At 37.2% G+C, this 22,760-nt stretch overlaps 1 protein-coding gene across 3 annotated transcripts in view; it reads left to right on the top strand.

Annotated features, from left to right (window-relative positions):
* TTC39B (tetratricopeptide repeat domain 39B) overlaps positions 1 to 22,760 on the top strand; it is a 138,724-nt gene that overhangs the window by 101,963 nt on the left and 14,001 nt on the right. For all 3 annotated transcript variants that reach the window (XM_075128794.1, XM_048850371.2, XM_048850372.2), the window contains 12 exons: positions 702 to 778; positions 3,226 to 3,293; positions 5,212 to 5,276; positions 5,428 to 5,533; positions 7,003 to 7,068; positions 8,980 to 9,088; positions 10,211 to 10,278; positions 10,373 to 10,432; positions 11,375 to 11,536; positions 12,674 to 12,765; positions 13,434 to 13,554; positions 14,534 to 14,645. In XM_075128794.1, coding sequence (XP_074984895.1) covers positions 702 to 778; positions 3,226 to 3,293; positions 5,212 to 5,276; positions 5,428 to 5,533; positions 7,003 to 7,068; positions 8,980 to 9,088; positions 10,211 to 10,278; positions 10,373 to 10,432; positions 11,375 to 11,536; positions 12,674 to 12,765; positions 13,434 to 13,554; positions 14,534 to 14,645 — 1,106 coding nt within the window. The remainder of the gene's footprint in view (positions 1 to 701; positions 779 to 3,225; positions 3,294 to 5,211; positions 5,277 to 5,427; positions 5,534 to 7,002; positions 7,069 to 8,979; positions 9,089 to 10,210; positions 10,279 to 10,372; positions 10,433 to 11,374; positions 11,537 to 12,673; positions 12,766 to 13,433; positions 13,555 to 14,533; positions 14,646 to 22,760) is intronic.

Genomic DNA, 22,760 nt, shown 5'->3' with positions numbered 1-22,760 from the left:
CATCGAAAGGCATGATGAGAAATGTGTTCCCATAAGAAGGCAGTCTTCATTGGGGAAAAATAGTAAGAAGCAAGAATTGTCAAGGAAGGAGTCTGCTTTCTGTTATGTGTGTCAGCACTTACGTCACGTTGTGCAAGTAGGCCTTAATTTTCAAAGGTTCACAGTTTGGAGTTCCCAGCTTTAGATACCTAATACCTGTTTTTCAAATGTGTTCAGTGTCCACCCTTCCAGATGAATTCATTGGGGGCTACATGTGCTCAGCACGTCTGAAAATCAGGCCCATATTGGTATCTCAGATTGGGCACTCAGAAACTGAGGCATGCAAAATTAAAATCTCTATTACAACACCCTGATTCATCCCCAGAGCATTTTCAGTTCTTTGCATTGAAGAAGGAGGGGGTCCTGTGGAAAAAAATGTGTGTGATCATGTCATTAAAGACTGTATCATAATGCATATACACAATGGGGGCAAATTAAGGTTGCATGGACTCCTAGGCTTCTGTGTATGTCAAGAATGGGAATATATACTAAAACTGTAGTCCCGGTAGTAAGTAACATTCCTTTTTTTAAAGAATGACTATAAAATCTCTCTCTAAAGTTTGGGGGTGTTAATAATCACAGTGTATTTTGATAAATGTGAATGCCTGTTGAAATTCACTTATCCTATGTTGTTGTTTTTCTCCCATGGCTGGCTGACATAGATTCAGGAAAAGAAGCACTGTGGTAGAGTCTTTGTCCAGTCTGGTTTCCAAACAGTCAATGGAACAGCTGAGTGAAGGTAAGAGAAATGAGAGACATTTTCTGAAAAACATATATGAATAACCATTTTGTGAAAAACAACATACAAATAGATGCAGTTTTGTGATTTAAGTCACCTTCTATAAAAAAAAAAGTAGAAAAGGTGAAGTTTTCCCCCCTCATATCCAAATATTGGGGACACCTCTAATAACAAAGTTACTCATTCAAGGTGGATATTTTGATATACACATGTTCCTCTAATGCAGCATTTCACAAAATGAGGGTGGGTGGGGGGTGCTAATGATTCTACTGGAGAGGCCCTGGAGGTGCATAAATTAAGATGGATCTGCCTTTTACAATATATGGTAGGGTAGAAGGGGAAAGTGATTATTTTAATTTTCCTGAAGTGGGGTTCAATTTTCAAAAGTTTTGGAATAACATCTGATAATCTTCAAGGGTTATGAGTTTGAGTTTTTAATATGTGTGTGTATTAGCAGCAATTGTAATATTGTGTTCCTGTTGCTTTTCATCATTCCCAGAAGTATTGCTTTTGGAAGATGGTACTTCAGCAAATCATGTGATCGTCCTGGAAATGTTTAATTGCATGCACTGTAACAACTTTCTTAATCACACTCCCCCATTGAGTGGGGGCTTTATCTCAGGCTGCGCAAACTTAATTTAAGCATTGTCCTTGGCTAAAAGCTGTGGCCCTCTGCTAAAAAAGCTATATATGTAATATCTCAGTGATCCTCAACACAGGAAGGTGTTAGGTTTTTTTGGCCGCTTGTTATGGATATTTGTATCCTGTCCTTTGCTGGTTGCAACAGTTTTTTCATAGAAATAAATGTCATGCAATTCAACTTGTACAGCTCATTTTTCTGGTAGATGGTTTACAATCTCTTAGCCTTTTAAATACACATTATCATAGAAATTGTGTTGACTCAAATACCCCTGAACTTTCAATAGGCTTGAGATTTACCTCTGAAGTATGAATTTTGACTGTTAAAGGAAACAGATGGCCCTAGGTCTCCATACACCAATAAAAAGTCCATGTTGAGTTTCATGCCTGGTGTATGTGTTTTGAATATCACTAAAAGCCAAATTGTCACTTAATCTAAATAATAGTGTGTGAACTCAGTGTGTAGCTTCAATACATTATTTAATTTTCCTCACTGTAATTTTGGTTTACATTCTTAAATACCTAATTGCTTGAAGTAGAGCCTGTTTTGAGTTTAGCTTCCAAAGATTCAGCATATAATACAGCACTCACCATTTGGTAGATGTTACGTTCATTTAAAATCCCAGCTGCCTTGTTTATTTCCCTGAACAAATTAAAAATTGTATCATAAAAGGAGAAATTTATATATGATCATAAATGTACAGGATTTACAAGGAATAGTATTTTAAAAGAACAGTTCTGATTTATGAAATATTCTGAGCTTCAGAATATTATAGGAAGTGTTTTTGTAATTTTTGATGATATAATTATTGCAGTATAATAAAATATTGAATAGAGACAAATAGAGATTTATTATTTTTCATTTATATAATAAGTGGAGTACACATACTGCAGTGTAGTATCTCTGTTTGTTGCCTTTCTAAGGCATCTACTACCATGGGATCTAAGTGCATGTGTAAGAATTTTGCTTCTTTCAATACTTTCATACTGTTTAAAATTTAATTTTATGATATGTCTGTCTTGTAATCAGATTTTAAGTAAGATAAGGGACTTCTAATTATTGAATCTTTCTTTATTCATGTCCACTTGCTTTCCATTTAATGCGCTAGTTGGTGTAATGATGATGAAGAAGTGGGCTCAAATTGTGATTGCTGGCAGACATTATACATGAAAATGAACATGATGGTCTCCTAGTTTTTAAGGATGCAATTTTTCTACAGCTCACTACTGCAGTACAAGTCTGCAGTTGCCACACAGGGCAAGTCCACTGCTGAAATAGTGGACTCTATCTCCCCAGAGTCTATCCCTCCACCCGTAGGGTCCCCTCAATCTTCCTTTCCTCTCCAGCCCCCCATAGTCCATCCTTGGGGCCCCTCAGCCTCCCTCTCCTTCAGCACCCCGCCAGCCCACCCCAACCTGCAGTCCCTGAAGGGAGTACAAGACTATTTGCTGAACAGTATCGAATGCTGCAGGATGAGAATGGACATACTTACCTTGCAGTGGTACCATACCATATCAAAGCAATGAGTGATGTCTGAATACTGTGACCTGTACTGAAGCCTGATTGGAAGGGGTCTAGGTTGTTGGCTGAAGAGAGGTGACATAGAAGACTAATTTTAGCTAGTTTTTCATCTAATTTTCTTGACAGGTGTTTGAGTGGCTTGAAAATTAACAACAAAACCAGTTATTTTGTTGTCAAAATTGTTTTAGTGATTGACAAATACTGCATTTGAATGTGAACAAAAATACTGTATCTGCAATAAATAATTTGAGGCTTCCTTTGTTCCTTTTCTTTCTGTTTTTAATAGAGGAAATGCATGCAGAAATCTGTTATGCTGAATGTTTGCTACAGAAAGCAGCACTCACATTTGTACAGGTAATGTCTGTTCTTCACTTCAGATCTCTCTGTGAATGTGCAGGTTAGCAGAAAGATGCTAGTAATCATCCAACAAGAGCACTCCACTCACAAAAGATGTAATATTTTTGCGGGGAAAGAAAGGCTATACAGTGAATAACTGTTTGTTTATTTAATAGGAAATAAATGAAAATTCAACATGCTATCCTACCCTACAATTTGTTTTCCATTTAGATACATAGATATATTTTAAATAATATATCTGCTCACCTCATATCCCTTTGTCCTGTGGTCTAAGACATGTTGTTATATCGGTTCATGACACTGATGGACCGTCGTTAAGTATACTGGTCACTGGACACTGGTCACTACTCATGAGTATCAGGAGGGTGGAGCATTCCTGTGATTCACCTATCAACAGTGCATTGCTGCACATAGATGAAGCAGATGGGAACTTCCTTTCTGACTAGCAGTATTTCAGTTGATGCTGATCACATAGCAGCATTTCCTTTTTTGTTCTCTGGTTCATATACAGCTGAAACAGTGCTAGCTACCTTATAGGAATGTATTACAATCATAAGCTAGTTGTGTTCATGTTGGGTTTATTATGAGGTGTATATCCTGAAGCCAAGTGTCTTCACCAACTGCAATTTGCATCACTAGTCTACTAATGCCCACCCTGAAGTGGTTTATAACTGTTAGAAAATGGCTCATAAGTCTTTTGTAAAAAACACTTTTAGGTTCTATCTTTCCATAATGAAAAGCAATTCCTAGTAAAATGATGAGAAAACAATAAGGGAGAGGTTGTAAATACCTTCTTTTTACTATTTTGAATATATTTGGTTGTGGGTAGATGCATCTCTCTCTCTCTTTTTTTTTTAAACGTCATCGGGTTCCATTTGGACCCCTAGCCCTTCTCCGAAAGCTCAGCAGCTATTTCAGAAGCAATTTTTTCACCCAGAAGCCAACATTAATTAGCTTTGTTTAATATAAATTAGTTTGCACTGATATAGTTTTTGCACTAGAAAATGAGTTAAGTTGGCTGAAAGGGCCACACATTTAAGGGGAGGGAGCGATTTAAAATTCTCACATTTTCTCCATTAGCCTATTTGCCCCATTTCCCCCAACTCCAATGGGATTACTGTTAGCAGGCTCAAGGTCTTAAAATAAATATTAATTAAGGAGAAAAAGATAAAACTAAACCAAAACACCCAGCAACCCATCAGTGGATTTAACTGAAGAGTGAATCTTAAAAAGCTAAATGAGTTTGGATGTTAAGCCTTTATAGAATGAAATTTTTCTGTGGGAAAATTCAAAATAAAGAGTAGGTATAGTTACATTTCTACAGAAAGTAACATATAATGTTTTGGGAAATATCTATTGTTTGCTGTCCTACAGCAACCCAAGGCAAGTTGGAGTTGCTACTGATCAGCCCGTGGAATTCATCTGGTTAGGGGACGCTTTGGGATCTCCTCTGTATTGTTCTCTGCTCATGTATACATATTTTAGAGTGCACACTTTAGAAACTCTTTCTAAAAAGTTCCTGTAGCACCATCTGGTGGAGAATTTCTTATTTCAGTCAATATGTTGCTGAAGTGCTTTCTTCTCTCTTAGCCCTATTTTTTGTTGATTTTCACTTCTTTTTAACTTGTTTTTTATTTAAAGCATGTCATTCAAAATACACAGAAAAATGTCTCCTGGACAATTCAGCATATACTGTGTAATCATTTGTAAGACTAAAGTTAATTACTGAAAAATGTTTTTTTGTTTTTTAAATTTTATATATTTATTATTTATTTTTATATATTTATTATTATCTTTATTAGTTGTCAAAAGAAAGATTTAGTTAAAAGGAAACAATTTCTTAGAAATATGTTGTGCACAACTTCATAATGGAAAACAAATTGCACATTTTGCACACACAAATTGTTTTTTCCAGGATGAAAATATGATCAACTTTATCAAAGGTGGCCTCAAAATTAGGACAAGTTATCAAATATACAAGTAAGTTGTTACAATACGTGTGGTCACATTTAGCCCTGGGGTAAGCAGGTGCAATTTCATTAGTGCCATATTCTTTTTAAAAAATTACATTGGTCTAATTTTTGTTGTCATCACCTCTCACTTGTATTTTCTTTTTCTTCTCTGAATTAAGAGAATGCCATCAGGTGCTACAGATGACTCAGGGCAATAAAAAAAAAAAAGAAACCTACCATCAGTTTGAAGGAGGAGTAAAACTTGGAATAGGAGCATTCAATTTGGTATGTTTTTAGAATTTGAAACTGTAAAAAGACCATTAGGTAGAATCTAATTTACTGGAGTTTATATGGACATAATGTTCTATATTAGGTTACTTACTTTGCGGAAATGAAAGTTTAGTCTAAAGTGCCATCACTTTATAAATGAGACAGTCTTGTAGTGCAGAGTGGGTGGATTTTGCAGGCTCATGTGGTGACCTTGTAGAACCTTTATTCAAAGTGGCAGTAGTAGGTGGTGACTTCTTCTTGCATGCCTGCTATTTTTTTACAACTTCCTAACCTATTTTAAAAAAAACATATTGAACATAGAAACTCCGGTGTCTGCATTGTGTGCTGAAGCTACTGTTAAAGAAAAAATACTATTTCTGACAATATATAAAAGCAATATACTGCAGCCATCACTAGATAAGCTAATATGGACATCTGTATTTTAATATTTTTATTGTTGTATCCTGACCTTAGATGCCCTCCTTTTGAGTTAAGCAGTGATCACAATGGTCCCTTCTGGCCTTACAATCTATAAATCTAGGTGTCTGCACTAGTAATTTATTTCAAATGTCTGATCATTGCATTACCACTCATGGTAATAACAGTGAGAGTACTAATGTAGACTAGTTGCTCTCATGTTAACCACTATGTCATTTAATGCTATTTAAAGCAGGACTAGACAATATAGTCCTAAAATACAAGAAACCAGTGGCAGCCTGATTATACTAGCATTCCTTGTTGCTACCATCAGTGGAGGTTCCCCAGTAGGAAATTTGAAGGGGAAAAAAAAGTCTTATCTAGACAAACAGACCAATTATAAACTAAACTGAACTGATCCTCTCCAACACTGGTCATCAACCAGACCTTCCTTTTGATATGTTTATTAAAAAGTTGTTTGCTAACCTTAAAAGTTTTCCATTGTGTTCCATGTGGGGCAAAGATGGACAACTAGTTCCATCCTTACAAAATAGTCACAAAGAGAACTTTCCAAGGTGACAGTGTTAAATTATCTGATTGGAAATGCTAAAAATGTTTTTTAAAGGAGGAATGAAAAAAAAGACTATTTAGATGCTGGTGCTACCACAATAGAAAGAATAATATAGGCACTATAGTCAATATTAAAATATTTCACCCTCACCCAAAATAACCCACAATTTATTGACATTGCAAATCAGCCTGAAATAAGAAGTCATCATCTTGAGAAAGCACGGTGTGGTGTGGTCTAGTGGCTTCCATGATGCAAGACCAAGTGGGAGCTGAAATGGTGTCACACATGTAAAGTGGTTGCACAATGCCTGATCATGCATGTGTACTTCAAGATTTTTTTAAAAGTGTATTTATATTTGTATTTTGATATTTTTCACGCTATTGAAATGGTTGTAGATTTATAGCAGTTTTTAGAATTTGTTTTCTTTTGAATATTGCACATAAGGTTTGTATATTTGATTAAACTCTCATTTTTTTCTCTTTGTTTGATATTGCAGATGCTGTCCCTTTTACCAGGAAGGATTCTCCGACTTCTGGAATTTATTGGGTTTTCTGGCAATAGGGTATTAAATTTGATTTTAAAATGTTAGTGCTTTCTCTGGTGGAGTGTGGAAGGATTTAATTTTAAATGTGTAAAGTGAAAGGTACGGTACATTTAAGTCAGCTTTTTTACATTTGGTCTTTTAAATGCCCATCAAAAATATTAATGATAGGTAAAAATTGTTCCTTTAGGTACACCCTGAACAAATGATGGTGCATAAATTCCACCACTCCAGGACTAGCCCTGGGAGACGTTGCCTTTGAGGCACAGTTTCCTTCCTACTTCCCCATTGCCTCAAGGAGAGGGTAGTAATGTTCCGCTGGCCTAAACTAGCAGCAAATTCCTACATCTTCCCCACCAGCCATTAGAAGTGTAGCCTGGGCCCTGTCTATTTCCCACCCCTCTTGCTCTGGGAGGAAAGATTTGTGAGTGCACAGCTCTACCTTACTCATGTGTGCCCAATCCCAAGAGTATGGGGCCTACTCAGAGGCATAAGGAAGGTTCTTACTCCTCTCCCCCCATGTGGGAGAGTACTCCAAGTCATCATCTAGCCCTTTATGTACGTATCCTCTCCTCATGTACATTCCTTTTAAAACTCCCCTCTGCCTTGCTACCTACAAGAAATGGGTTAAATAAACAATATAAAAAATATCAGGTAGCTAAATTTTGAAATGTGCATGGGACACAGCTGAGTCACTGTAGGATCGTATTACTGTTACCTTTCCCACAGCTATTGCTTGTGATATGTAAAATGAGAATGTAAGCTATTCATGACTGGTAATTGGTTTTTACAACAACAGATAAAAAGACAAAGTACACCCTAGGGTCCAATCAGAATAATAATAATTAATTAATTAATTGATAATCCAGAAGGAATCAAAGCTGAAACCTTTTGAGATATTATCATCACAACTTGTTAAGCTACAGAACAAATTTAGGCACTGTACCAAGCATCTAAACATTAGATGTTTAGAACTCCTTTTAAACGAACACCAGTTCAAAAAGCAAAATTGTTAAAATCAAATTTGTGCACACGGATGCTGGATTTCATATTCTAAGAGCGCTTTATTGTATGGAAAAGCCCTGAGCTAGCCTGACTGCTCCTAAAGAGAGTTGAGCAGGCATGGAATGGGCAGGGAGCAGCTGCTCAGACTCTTTACAGTCAGAACCATGGAAACTGCGGGTGGGGCAGAGACTTTATATAAATGAGCTCCCTACCTCCCTGACATGGTCTCCATAGATTATAATACTTCTCTTCAGCATTCACAGGACATTGGGAGTTGCTGCAAATGGGGCATAGAAGTGGGGGTGGGGTGTAATCTATTGGGAAAGCAGTTCAGTGAGGGCCTCCCAAAATATTATCTGATGGTGGAAGAGGGTTGAATATTTCAGGGGTCTGTGGAGGAGCTGCTGCAAAAGGGTGGATAGGAGGAGGGTCTCTGCCAAAGTGTGTCAGTGAGAAAGGTGAACATGAGTGGAAGGTTTCTGCCTAGGGATAGAGGTGAAAAGGGGGAGTATTTCATTGTGTGTGGGATTCCTATCTGAATGCATATGGGCTACAGGTGTGAATGGGAATGTTGGGGGAGGTCCCCAGCCAGTGGATGGGGCCGAGAAAGGAAAAGGACACCAAGGGCTTGATCCTGCAAGGCACTAAGTGCTCTATTCCCATTCTACTAGTGGATTTAAGCACATTCTTAATTTTAAGAAGGGGACTAGTCCCATTGATTTATCCCATTGTTCCTCCCATTGGGAGAGTGGGTCATTCAGGATTTGTGCCAGGTAATAAATTAAGAGATCAGTATACCTAAAAGGAAAAATGAAATGATTGAAATTTCTGTTGAAATTTGACTGCTTAAAATTATATCATTTTTATTAAATTATCACCTTTAATCTATTTGATAGCTAAATCTCTACATATTTGTGATTTCTATAGAACTTGGGCCTCCATCAGCTGCGGGAAGGTGCCTCTGGTACCAGTTTGAGGGCCATACTATGTACTTTTACCCTGCTGGTATATCATACTTACGTCTCTTTAATCCTTGGTAAGAACTGGAATATAGTTCCTGGATTATGTGACATTGTAAACATATTGTGAAATATTTCATACTCTTTTGTAAATTTTTATTGACTCACTGTTTAGAAAAAAAACTGGAATAATGGGATTATTAAATTTATATTAGGACATTACATAGTTTAATGCTGAAAATATTGAAAAATAAGTAGGGGAACAAATGTGTACTACTATATTAAACATTTATTTATCTGCTTGCCTCTTTCTCTGTGTGTGTGTGTACACACACATGTATACATATTTGTGTATATGTGTATACTTTTGTCTGTTTATAGGCCTCCCTAGATCTGAAGGGAAAATACAGGAGGGATGGAGAGAAAGAAACACAAAGATGATTACCTTTTATTTGTATTCGCTCCCCCTACCCCCCATGAAGTATATCTTCAAGCTCATACCTATCAAACACACACATTTCACAAATATTGCTGGGGCATACAAGCCAGATGCTGAACCAAAAGGCAGAGCCTGATGAGACCAGAGACTGGGAATTTGGGATGGTACTCTAGCTAGAAGGTCAGGAATGTATGTGGTATGAAGCCCTTAGAACTTCAGGCTCCTATAAAATTGGTCAGGTTACTTAGGTTTAAAGTCATAATTAGTTTACCTGTGTTCCCGATATATATTTGCATCTTTGAACTTGTGAATATTCCTCCCATTTTTCTAGACTTGTCAGGAAATTTAGAAATTTGTCATTTCGCCCCAGTACCATCTGCTGTTGATTATTGAGATGAAAATTAGGAAGTGAGGGGAATGAAGAAGTTTTTCCTAACTTTCTGACAAGATTAAACTAGGATTGTTGTTTGTATTAAAAAAAAAAAAAAGCCCTAATGAAGAAATTCATTTTAAGACAGTTTGTTTGTTTATTCTGCTCCATTTGTACTGGGGACATTTATTACCCTAAAGGTGATTAATGGTTCGAGGATGTGATTTTGTTTTTTAGTGAAACTCAATATAATAAAATAATAATTTCCCCTTTTATATAGCCAAAGACTGTTCACGAATCTTCTAGTCAAACTGTAATGTAATTTGGAGATTAATCTGTAAAAATCTGCTTTGCTCTGGTGAGACTGAGCTTCTTTTGTGATGATTGTAGGTATAGGGGAAGCCAACCTTCAGGAAGCAGAGACTCTTCTTGAACCCTACCTCCAGAAGTTTCCAAATGTGCGTACTCTTGATGTATTTTACAAAAACAAGTAATAAATACTCCCATGATTAAAGTAGGGATTATTTATTTGTTTTTTCTTTTCCTCTCAAGGGTTCCATCATTTTGTTTTATGATGCCAGAATAGATATACTGAAAGGAAATTTTGAAAAGGTAATTAATTGTTATTCATTTATTATTAATTTTTTATTATCGTAGTTCTAGATTTGTGTACTGTGTAAGACTTTGGGATAAATTCAGTGCTTGCCTTGCTCAGCTTAGTCGTCCCATTGATTTTAATTGGATAGATCTCTCTGGTTTTCTCTCCATTTGGGTTTGGGAAACGATGGTACAATAGAGTTTATTCCAGCCCTTGAGGTGGAACAGTTTCACAGTCTGGGTGACAGGTTTCAGAGTAGCAGCCATGTTAGTCTGTATCTGTAAAAAGAAAAGGAGTACTTGTGGAACCTTAGGGACTAACAAATCTATTAGCGCATAAGCTTTCGTGAGCTACAGCTCACTTCATCGGATGCATACAGTGGAAAATATAGTGGGGAGATTTTATATACACAGAGAACATGAAACAATGGATGTTACCATACAGAGTGTAACAAGAGTGATCAGGAAAGGTGAGCTATTACCAGCAGGGGTGTGTGTGTGTGCGGGGGGGGGGGGGGAACCTTTTATAGTGATAATCAAGGTGGGCCATTTCCAGCACTTTACAAGAACAGTAGGAGGGGAAATAAACAAGGGGAAATAGTTTTACTTTGTGTAATGACACATCCACTCCTAGACTTTATTCAAGCCTAAGTTAATGGTATCCAGTTTGCAAATTAATTCCAATTCAGCAGTCTCTCATTGAAGTCTGTTTTTGAAGTTTTTTTGTTGAAGAATTGCCACTTTTAGGTCTGTATTCTATTTACAGTCTGGGTGATGAATGAATTTGCCTTGCCTTTGTGACTTCTCTAGTATCTAGCCCATTTATTTGCCCAAGATGTTGGGGAGAGGATTTGGCTCATTAGTTAGCTAAGTAGCTATAGTTCTCATGTTGTACTGTAATTAGTAAAATTATCATTTCCCTCTGTCATTATTCTATTTTACTGAAATGAACTGTAGGCACAGTCAAAATTTGAAGAATGCGTTGCTGCTCAGCAAGAGTGGAAACAGATTCATCACCTCTGTTATTGGGAACTGATGTGGTGCTACTCATTCCAGCAGAAATGGCTTCAAGCATATCGGTATGCAGACCTGCTCTGCAAAGAGAGCAGGTGGTCTAAGGTAAATGGGCAGGTGGACATTATGATGACATGGCAGTAGCCACTCCGTAGTTAAGGGTGAATTTCAGTTTCCATAATGAGCCCAATTTAAATCCATAAACAAAAGAACATTGGCCTTAAAAATATTAGGTTCAGTGTGTGGCAGAGGTAGACTTTTGCTCTCAAATTTGAAGTAAACTAGTAAACAACGAGTTTGTGAATTTCAACACCATATAAATTGAGATGTTCACCAGAGACCAAAAAAAGAGAGAGGGAAAAACAAAGTTCACTGGATTAATTTAATCAAGATCTAATGTACAAGAACAAAAGTTAGTTGATTAAACTCCTATTTTAAAAGTTAATCAAATAGTACTATCCAAACAGCTAGTCAGCGTCAATGAGCTTAAAATAAGAAGCTCCAGCACAAAAAAAGAAAAAAAAAGTCTCTTACCCTTTTCCTTGCAAATAGACACCTCAAAATGAAAACCAAAAATGAAGCCAACATTCAGAAAATACTTGAACATACGTCTTTTATTTTTGTCAAAACTGAATACTATCTTCTGCTTGGGGTGTCTGTCTTGCTTTTGCCAAGAAAAATGAAGAGAATACTATATCCAGTTGATACTTAAGTGAAGCTTACAAGTTTCATCCTTTGAAAGTGAATAGGAGACTTATGAATTTCCACAAGTTTCATTGCAAATTCCACTTACTGCTCTTTCCAGTGAAGTTCCTTAGACAGACAACCTGCTTGGATATGGGTTCATGGGGGTATGTTGAGAGATGGGCCTAACAAAATCCTTGAATCAAAACACCCCCAAACTATGGAATAGGCTGGTCTGTCATCTGTGGAGTGAGGCTGTTTTCTTTAATTTATGAGTTTACATAATAAATTAATCTACATGTTTGGAAGAAAAAGCTCTCTTAAAATATTTTATTTTAATTTGTCAATATTAATCATTGATGAATTAGTTGAAAATGGAATTTGGTATAAATCAAAAGAAAAAGGAAACCTGCGGCGTGGTGTGTGTGGGTGTGTGTTACAAGTGTGTGCCTCACTGCTGAAGGAAGGATGCCACGCTTGATAAACCAATGCTCTGATCTAATATTGCAAATCATTTCCTAATATAATGTTGGGGTGGGATTTGTTTGTTTTGGGTAGGCAATATATGTATTCCAGAAAGCTGCAATTTTGTGTATGCTTCCAGATGAGGATGTGAAAACAACTGGAGAAGATATTGTATCTTTGTTCAGGTAAACTTTTATATTCTTACTAAATGGGTAGAGCAGCTGGACATATATAGCAACACTGAGTGCCATAGTGTGGTCCCACGTGGATGCTCATTGTTAAGGTGTGGAAGGCCTAGAAAACCAGTGACAAAAGGCTGAAGCTCTGGGCTAATATAGTATGATGGGCTTAATCAGGATTCATTTATTTGGGAAATCAGTTTAACTGGAACACCTTTTGAGGAACTGATTTTTCTCAATCATAGTGAATACGAATGACAGCTGTTTAACTGGGATAATATTAGCAAACATTTAGCCAGCATCTGTTGGTTAAGTGGTGTTAAACTTGGTGTAAAGGTTTATGCTTAAACTTTTAATACAAAAGTTAGCAAATCTAGTGAAAAGAAGTAAAGATCAACTAAAGATTAAATGAAGTGATTATCACTCGTGTTCTTGCATTTTTATTTACATATATTTTATTTTGTTTAATTTATATGTTTTACGACTTTTTTTGGATGTTGCTTTCTAGGTGAGACACTTTTACCGTAGTAATCCTGATCATTGGCTGGGAACCACTTGTCAAAGACACGGGAATAGAAACTACTTCATGTGTTGAATTGGAGTGTTTCTATTTTATAAATAGAGAAACATGTTATAATTATTACTTTGTTTGTTATCTATTTTTCCCCATACAGACAAGTGGATGGTCTAAGACAAAGAATTGCAGGAAAATCTATCCCAACAGAAAAGTTAGCAGTGAGGAAAGCTCGACGCTATACTGGTGCTCAGCCGGTGAAGCTCATACTACCTGCCCTGGTATTGAAAGCTGCCTTCTTTCAGTTTGGTTTAAATAACAGAATAAGTACTTATATCAAATAGGAAAAAGAACAAACTTTCAGGGAAAGTGTTGTTTTTCAGTGTTGTTAAAATTCTGGTTACCTTTTCTCTTGAGAACCTTTGGCACCATCATCATATGGAGAAAGGATTTCACATTTGGCTGTGGGGGTGGCCATTGCCATCCATGTGAAAATCCACCAAAAACTGGCCAAATTATAAACCTTTGAAAAATCTCAGTTCAAATATGTTCAGTAGTGACTTCTTAGAATTCAGCATCTAAAACCTCAGAAGATTCCACCCTAACTGGGCACACTCTAGTCCCTCACAACTTCCATGTCTGACTGGACTGAGCATGTTCCATCCCCACATAACTGCTCCAGGCTGGTCACTGGAACTGAGAGCACAGACAGTCGCTCTCAGCGACCCTCTGCTAGCACACACTCACTGTGGATGAGGAAGCTGACTGATTCAAATACAGAGGGAACAAGAGCCAAATTGAGGGGAAATCTGCATGGTGAATCTACGGGTTCTGACACTGCTGATGAATCATCTGGGTGTTCATATGATCCCAAATGATGGAATTTCTGGGTTTTTAGTTTTCCTTTTAAAAAAAAAATCTAGGGAACGACACACACAAACTGTGTTAACATTGTTAAGGTTGCAATGTCAAGCACTCATAACTTAGGAACTGCCAGAATTAAGGTTACCTGTGCAACCTTGATTTGCCTCTCTTGTGTGTATGTGTTATGATAAAGTCTTTAATTACATGATCATATACTATTTTTTCCATATTTACGATGTGTCCAGGCAACGTTAATTCTGGCACTTATTAACTTTACAATTATATATATAGTGTGGGCATGTGTGCTGAAAAAGACATCATTAGCAGCCATCCAAATTATACTGTTGGCTAAATGTAGATATTGATCCAAGGGATTGTTCTTGTTTCTTTTGTCAGGAAATGATGTATGTCTGGAATGGATTTGCAATTGTAGGCAAAAGGGCTGACCTCACAGAAAGTTTACTGATAACAATTGAGAAAGAAGAAACTGCTTTACAGAATCAAACTAGTAAGTAGTCATTTAGGGTAAGAAAGTAAAAAGCTATTCAGAAACCTTGTCAGTTAAGTTTTTTGTACCATGTTCATGTGTCTTGCAAGGAAAGAACTGGCTCTGGATATAAACTCCCCGGCTGATCTCATGGAATGTAATATTTGCTGTAATTATGGTTCACAGTAGTATCTTTACTTACTGGTACTTCTAAAATGTCTTTCAAAATCAGGTTGACTCCAAAAGGAGAGCATGGAAAACCGAGCAACTTGGGTATATTTTGGCAAGATGATGTTGGGTCTCAGAGAGAGAATTCTATCTCTGAGGAGTGATCTCTAGAAAAGGAACCAAATTGATCTTCCTGGAAAAGTCTGAAAATATTTAACTCATATTCAAGACATTCTTCCATAGTGTAACTGCATTGTGGAGGACACTGATGGATGATGAGTGGAACTTGACTAATAGTAAATGACATGGCAGTATCAATGGAGTCACCTGCCACACCCACAAGAAAGCTAAAAATAGTAGTATTGCAATGAGTACTAAAAGACAATAAAGTTTAGCTATTGACTGTAGAGAGAGTTTGTGGCTCTTGGAAGTGTGAATATTCAAAATAAATACTTTCAGACTCAAACAGCTGGTTCATAAATTAATAATAATTATATAAGATGAAAAGAAAGGCATAAAAAAATAACACATGCACTTCAAAAGCTAATGGCTGTATTCACTTTCCCTGACTCATGTTTTCTCCAATGGACACTTTTGCCTGTTAGGCAAGCAACACAGCTTCACCCATTGCTGTTTTGCCTCAGCAGTACACCTTTCTACTGAGTTCTAGTATTAAAATGAATTGTATGGAGAATATAAGTACCCCACATCAGTTTTCTCATGAACCTTAGCTACTCAAACAAATAAAAAGTTTGTTTATTTCTTCATTAATGTTCTATTTTAAAAAATCCTTGTTTAACACCAAGATTTTAACCACACTTTTTCCAGTCATTTATAATAGAAATCCCCCATCCACCCCCAGATAAAAATGTCTGTGATTAAGTAATATATCATTAGTTAATGTGTGCACAGTGTTTTGAAAATACAAAGCACTATAGATGTGCTAACTAATAATATTATTAGACATAGGGTCACAAAGTTTGTACCTGAACCGTAAAACCCTCAGAGTTCAGAGGTGTTCAGGATCCTCAGTTATCGTATAAGCCCATTCTAATTGCTGCTAGTAATAAAATCCCCTACATTTAAAAAAAATAATGCCAAAATACCTCCACCTTAAGGTATAAAATTTCAGCCAGGCCAAGGCTTTAGTAAAGCAGCCAAAAGCATTGAAGCCCCAACCTGGAGAAGCTAACCTGTAGAACTATAAACAGTCCTTTGAACTCTGGGCTACAGGTAATAGCCAGGGAGAGATGGCAAAACAGTCTGAAAGCAGGAAATGGAAGGAATGTAATATCCTGGGTAGTAAAGAAAACCAAAGAGGTAAGTGGACAGCATGTGAACCCAAATTCTAATTATACTCTAAATAATGGTATCAATAATTACACCACCTGTTCCTATGAGATTTTAATCCCTAATGAATAGAGAAAAGACACCCAAACAAAAATCCATCTACAACAGGTCAGAAATCAATATTAAAGGCAAGTCCACTATCCCATCTCTAAATACTTCTCTTTCAGACAAAGCAAACCCAAACATGCCTCTCTCTCACTGAGTTTAACCAAAGTAAAGCATTGACTTTCTGCCTGAGAGTTGATTTTTTTTCTAGTTTCCGTCCCTAAATATCATACTGTATTTTCAACAAAATAACTCTAATGCAGTGGAGGAAGTACCCATCACCATGGTTGCAAATCTGAAGGTTGAAGGCAATTTGGGTGACAGTGATCATGAAATTATAGATTAAATGATTCTAAGGAAAGGAAGAAGTGAGAGTAACAGAATAAGGGCAATAGACTTCAAAAAGCAGACTTTAACAAACTCAGAGAAGTGTTACATAAGTCCCCTGGGAAGAAAATGTAAGGGATAAAGGAGTTCAGAACAGCTGGCAGTTTCTAGAGGAGACCATATTAAATGTACAAGTGCAGACTCTCCTAATGTGAAGGAAAAATAGGAAGAATATGGTTCCAACAGGAGCTCTTTAACTAAGTGAAAATCAAAAAGGAATCCCACAAAAAGTGGAAACATGAACAAATTGCTAAAGAAGAGTACAGATGAACAGCACAAGTATGTACGGACAAAATCAGAAAGACGAAGTCACAAAATGAGTTATACCTAGCAATATACCTAGCAAGGGACATAAAATGCAATAAGAAGAGGCTATTTAAATACATTAAGAGCAAGAGAAAGACACGGGAAAATGTACGTCTTCTAGTGCGGAAGGAGAGATAATAACTAATGATCTGTAAGGCTGAGGTGCTTAATGCCTATTTTGCTTGAGTCTTTTCTAAAAGAGTTAATGGTTACCAGATATTCAACACAATTGGTATTAACAGCAAGGGGAAGGAATGCAAGCCAAAATAGGGAAAGAAGAAGATAAAGAATATTTAGATAAGTTAGATGTATTCAAATAGGTAGGGCCTGATGAAATTCATCTTAGGGTACGTAAGGAACTAGCTGAAGCAATCTCAGCACCATTAGCAATTATCTTTGAGAACTCATGGAGAACAGGTGAGGTCCCAGAGGACTAGAGAAGGGCAAACTTAGTACCTATCTTTAAAAAGGGGAACAAGAGGACCTGGAGAATTATAGAACAGTCAGTCTAACTTTGATACCTAGAAAGATACTGGAACAAATTATTAAACTTTAAATGTGTAAGCACCTAGAGGATAATAGGGCTATAAAGAATAGCTAGCATGCATTCCTCAAGAGCAAATCATGCCCAACCCAACCTAATTTCTTCTTTGATAGGGTTAAAGATATGGGGGAAGCAGTAGACATGATATATCTTCATTATAGTAGGCCTTTTCATGCAGTCCCACATGACATTCTCTTAAGCAAATTAGGAAAATGTGGTCTAGATGAAATTACTGTAAGATGGGTGCAAAACTTGTTGAAAGGCTCTACTGAAAGAATAGTTATCAATGGTTTGCTGTCAAACTGGGAGGATGTATGTAGTGGGGTCCCACAAGGGTCAGTCCTGTGTCCAGTTGTATTCTATATTTTCATCAATGACTTGGATAATGGAGTGGAGAGTATACTTATAAAAATTTGCAGATGACACCAAGGTGGGACTGGTTGCAAGCACTTTGGAGGACAGTATTAGAATTCAAAATGACCTTGACAAATTGGGAAGCTGGTCTGAAATCAACAAGGTGAAAGTCAATAAAGACAAATTCAAAGTATTACACTTAGGAAGGAAAAATGAAATGCACAACTACAAAATATGGAATAACTGGCTAAGTGGTAGTACTGCTGAAAAGGATCTTGGCAGTTTAGTGGATCACAATCTGAATGAGTCAACAGTGTGATGCAATTGCAAAAAAAGCCTAATGTCATTCTAGGGTGCATTTACTGGAGTGTAGTATGTAAGACACAGGAGGTAATTGTTCTGCTCTACTTGGCACTGTTGAGGCCTCCGCTGGAGTACTGTATCCTATTCTGGGCACCATGCTTTAGGAAAGATGTGTATAAATTGGAGAGAGGCCAGAGGAGAGCAATAAAAATAATAAAAGGTTTAGAAAACCTGATCTGTGGGGAAAGGTTAAAAAAACTGGGCATGTTTAGTCTGGAGAAAAGAAGATAAAGGGGGGACCTAATAACAATCTTCAAATAAGTTAGGAGCTGATTTAAAGAGGACTGTGATCTATTGTTTTCCATGTCCACTGACAGTAGGACAAGAAGTAATGGGCTTAAACTGCAGCAAGGGAAATTTAGGTTATTTATTAGGAAAATCTTTCTAACTATAAGCATAGTTAAGCACTGAAATAGGCTTCCAGGGGAGGTTCCAGGTTTAAGAAAAGGTTGGACAGACATCTGTCAGGGATGGTCTACAATAGAGAGACAAGGTGCAGGACGAAATATCTTTTATTGGACCAACTTCTGCTGGTGAGAGAGAGAAGTTTTCAAGCTTACAAAGCTCTTCTTCTGGTCTGGGAAACGTACTCAGAGAATCACAGCTAAATGCAAGGTGGACCAGATCGTAGCACATATTTCAAGGGATCATTCAAGATGAAGTGGCTGTTAACACCCCTCCACTCACAGCGGGGAAAGGCAGCTGGGGTTGTTGTTAGTGAGTTATCTGTTCCATCTTGTATTTTGGTATGGCACTCTGGGTACAATTCCCAGACCTGAAGAAGAGCTGTGTAAGCTCAAACACTTCTCTCTCTCAGAAGTTGGTCCAATAAAAGATATTACCTCACCCACCTTGTCTCTTTTTAATATCTGGGACTAATGCAACTACAACAACACTGCATACAGCAAGGAATGGTCTAGGCTTACTTGGTCCTGCCTCAGCACAAGGGGCTGGACAGGATGACTTCTCAAAGTCCCTTTCAGCTCTACTTTTCTATGATCCTGTGCTCTGTTTTTTTCTTTTACTGACATAAACCCCTAAAATTTGGAATTCTACCATAAACCTTACGGATTTAGCATGGCAAATATGAAACTATAATTTTATTTTTTTGCTTCCCCAAAGTCTTTCAGAGTTATGACTCAAGAGTCTCCAGTTATGACTTGCCCACATTTGAAATGTAGACTGTATGTTAGTGTATAAAGGGACCTTGTCACCTAGAAATGGACAATTAAAGATTTAAAAGAAATTTCAAGTCTTACACCTGCCCTTGAGTCCTTCTGCCAATTTCTGTGGTTTTTCAATTGCATCTTACTATTTTAAAATGTCTTTCTCTCCCTGAGCTGAGGTGTTCCTTCTCTGTGTTGAGCCTTCTCTCCAGGTAAACTGCCTCCTGTATTGCTTACTTTATAACATTATGCCTCAGTCTCTTCTCTTTCTCCTGGAAGCACTTAGCATGACACCCTTTACCCATTGTCTTGGCTCAGCCTAGGATGTTATCTATGAAGTAAGAGTTGTGTAGGTGAAAGGCAAGGGTTGGCATCCAGCTCTCAGCAGGGCTCTGACCAGTGAAGGATGGGGTGAAGGACAAGCAGGCAAATCACACAGATAGCCTGGATTGTTTTATATGTATAGTCACCTGAATCATTCAGTGGGTAATAGAACCCTCTGCATATTGTAGACAAATGCGATACATTCCATAAATCTGCTAGTGTGACATGCAAGTTCATAATTTGTAACCATTAGGAAATTAATATAGCTATTAAATGTATATAATTTAAAGATTAAAAACATGCTTAGTAAGTTTCAACAATAAAATCTAGTAAATATAGTTTTTTGACTTGACTACACCCAGTCTGAATGTGGCCCACTGTTATGCCTTCATCCATTGTCAAAACGTTCATCTTCTACCAATTCAGTCTCGTACCACTCAGATCTTAAGTGATTTATTTACTGTTGCATGCCACTTTACAACCAAAATGCAAATACATTTAAGACAGACATTTGCAGATAAAATGATGTTAATATGATGAGTTCTTTTGTACAATCTTTTTGTTCACTATCCAGACCTGGACACTAAGCTATAAGACAAGATGTGTCCCTCATAATCAATTGAATTAGAGAACGTGTCTCTTGAAAAGAAAAGCATATGGTCTGTCAGAGTACTTTGTTTCATAACATATATAAAAGTTTTATTTGGATATTTGTATGCAGTTCTGTTTGCACAACGAAACTTTACTAAAATTCATAGGAAGGAGCAGACAGAGAAAAAGAAAATATAATTTCTGAAGTTGTGAAATGGCTTGCAGAGACATTCTACCAATCCACCATCATTCCCGTGTATTCTTTCCCAAATGAAAATAATGTATTCATAATTTAAAAGAAAATCTGAAATATTTTGGGTGATGGTCTTGCAGCTTTATTATATACTCAGAATAGAATTCACATAGATACAGCCAGACTGCAAGAAGGTTCTGTCTTCCATTTATTGCCATACTGTCGGTATTAACTTAATGTAATCTTCAAGTGATATTATAATGGTAGCACTGTGACTTACTAGTTTTTATCTCTGGGAGGAAATTTCAGGAACAGAGCAGTTGAAATAAAGACAGTGAAGACTGACAGCAGTCAGTATCTGCCCCCAGCAACTGCAAGAAATCAGTCCCTGTAGGAGACATTGACCTGATTTTGACATTTGATCACTGCTCAGTTTTTCAAAGGAATGCAAAATAGCCAACTCACCTCACCATACCTACATGTACCTGCTAGTGAAAAACATGGACTTTTGCATCATTATATAAAGGAATCAAAACTAATATTTAAAAGCAGACAAAAAATCTTACTGTGCAAAATATTTTATTTCAAGTTGCTTTTGTCTTCCATGTTTTCAGAACTGTTTGTATAGTTTTATTTGGCAGACCATTTTTAAAAAATTGATGTAACCTCAGAGAATTGGTAATTATTTGTAAACAAGATGATCTGAAAGGAGTGTGTTTTGTCTCCTGAATTATTGATGTATGTGCAGCCATCTGTTTGCCCATATGTGTGTTTTCTTTCCTTTTCTTCACTGCAGCCAACAAATATTATAAGCCAAGGCAACAAGAAAGGGGACTGCACTTGTTATTACTTTACTTATGAAACACTTCACAAAACGCCTTCATGTGATGTCTTTGGCCCTGTTGCACAGATGCTGCGTCTGCATAAATCTTCTTTGTTAAATTTACTCGCTGTTGGAGTTCTGCTAATGCAGCTCCTCCAGTGGTGGTAATGGTGGGAGCACTAATAGTGGCTTCCAGCTTAGAATTCTAGAGGAGCGGATAGTAAAAACAATGGCAGCCGATATACACAAACACTCCTGTTGTTGGCTCTGGTAGAGTTGCACCAACAGTTTGGAATGGTGAGAGCGTTTAAGAAAAAACGTATCCACGTGGTGAATTACTGCGCAGCAAGCCAGGGTGTGAATCTACTGGACACACAGTACCAATTCATGTGGGCCCGGCTACAGCACAGTGAATGTCCCGGAGTGTGGGTTAGCATAGCATGCTGAGCTTTGAAGTAGTAGTATGTTACATTTTTTCACCAAAAAGGTTAATAGCAATTGGACATCTAACATAGTGAATGCCGGTGAAAACGACATAGGATCAGAGGCTAACATAGGAAAAGAACAAGCTAAAAATTACTTAGACAAGTTATATGTCTTCAAGTCACCAGGGCCTGATTAAATACATCCTAGAATACTCAAGAAGTTGACCGAGACGATATCTGAGCCATTAGCAATTATCTTTGAAAGTCGTGGAAGATGGGAGAGATTCCAGAGGACTAGAAATGGGTAAATATAGTGCCAATCTATAAAAATGGGAAATGAGGACAACTTGGGGAATTACAGACCCGTCATCTTAACTTCAGTACCCAGAAAGATAGTGGAGCAAATAATTAAGCAATCAGTTTGGAAACACCTGGAAGATATTAAGGTGATAAGTAACAGTCGACATGGATTTGTCAAGAACAAATCATGACAAACCAACCTAATAGCTTTCTTTGATAGGGAAACAAGCCTTATGGAGAGGGAGGAAGTGGTAGATGTGGTATATCTTGACTTTAGTAAGGCTTTTGATACTGTCTCACATGACCTTTTCATAAACAAACTAAGGAAATACAACCTTAGATGGAACTACTATAAGGTGGGTGCATAACTGGCTGGAAAACCATTCTCTCAGTGTAGTAATCAGTGGTTCACAGTCAAGCTGGAAAGGTATATCTAATACGGTCTCGCAGGGATCAGTTCTGGGTCTGGTTCTGTTCAATATCTTCATCAGTGATTTCGATAATGGCATAAAGAGTACACTTATAAAGTTAGCAGACGAGACCAAGCTGGGAGGAATTGCAGGTGCTTTGGAGGATAAGATTAAAATTTAAAATGATCCGGACAAACTGGAGAAATGGTCTGAAGTAAATGGAATGAAATTCAATAAGGACAAATGCAAAGTACTCCACTTAGGAAGGAACAATTAATTGCACACATACAAAATGGGATATGACTGCCTAAGAAAGAGTACTGCAGAAAGGGATCTGGGGGACATAGTGGACCACAAGCTAAATATGAGTCAACAGTGTAACACTGT

This window comes from Caretta caretta, chromosome 5 (assembly GCF_965140235.1).
Source record: "Caretta caretta isolate rCarCar2 chromosome 5, rCarCar1.hap1, whole genome shotgun sequence".
Taxonomy (NCBI): Eukaryota; Metazoa; Chordata; order Testudines; family Cheloniidae; genus Caretta; species Caretta caretta.
This window is presented reverse-complemented; position numbering and strand designations above follow the sequence as displayed.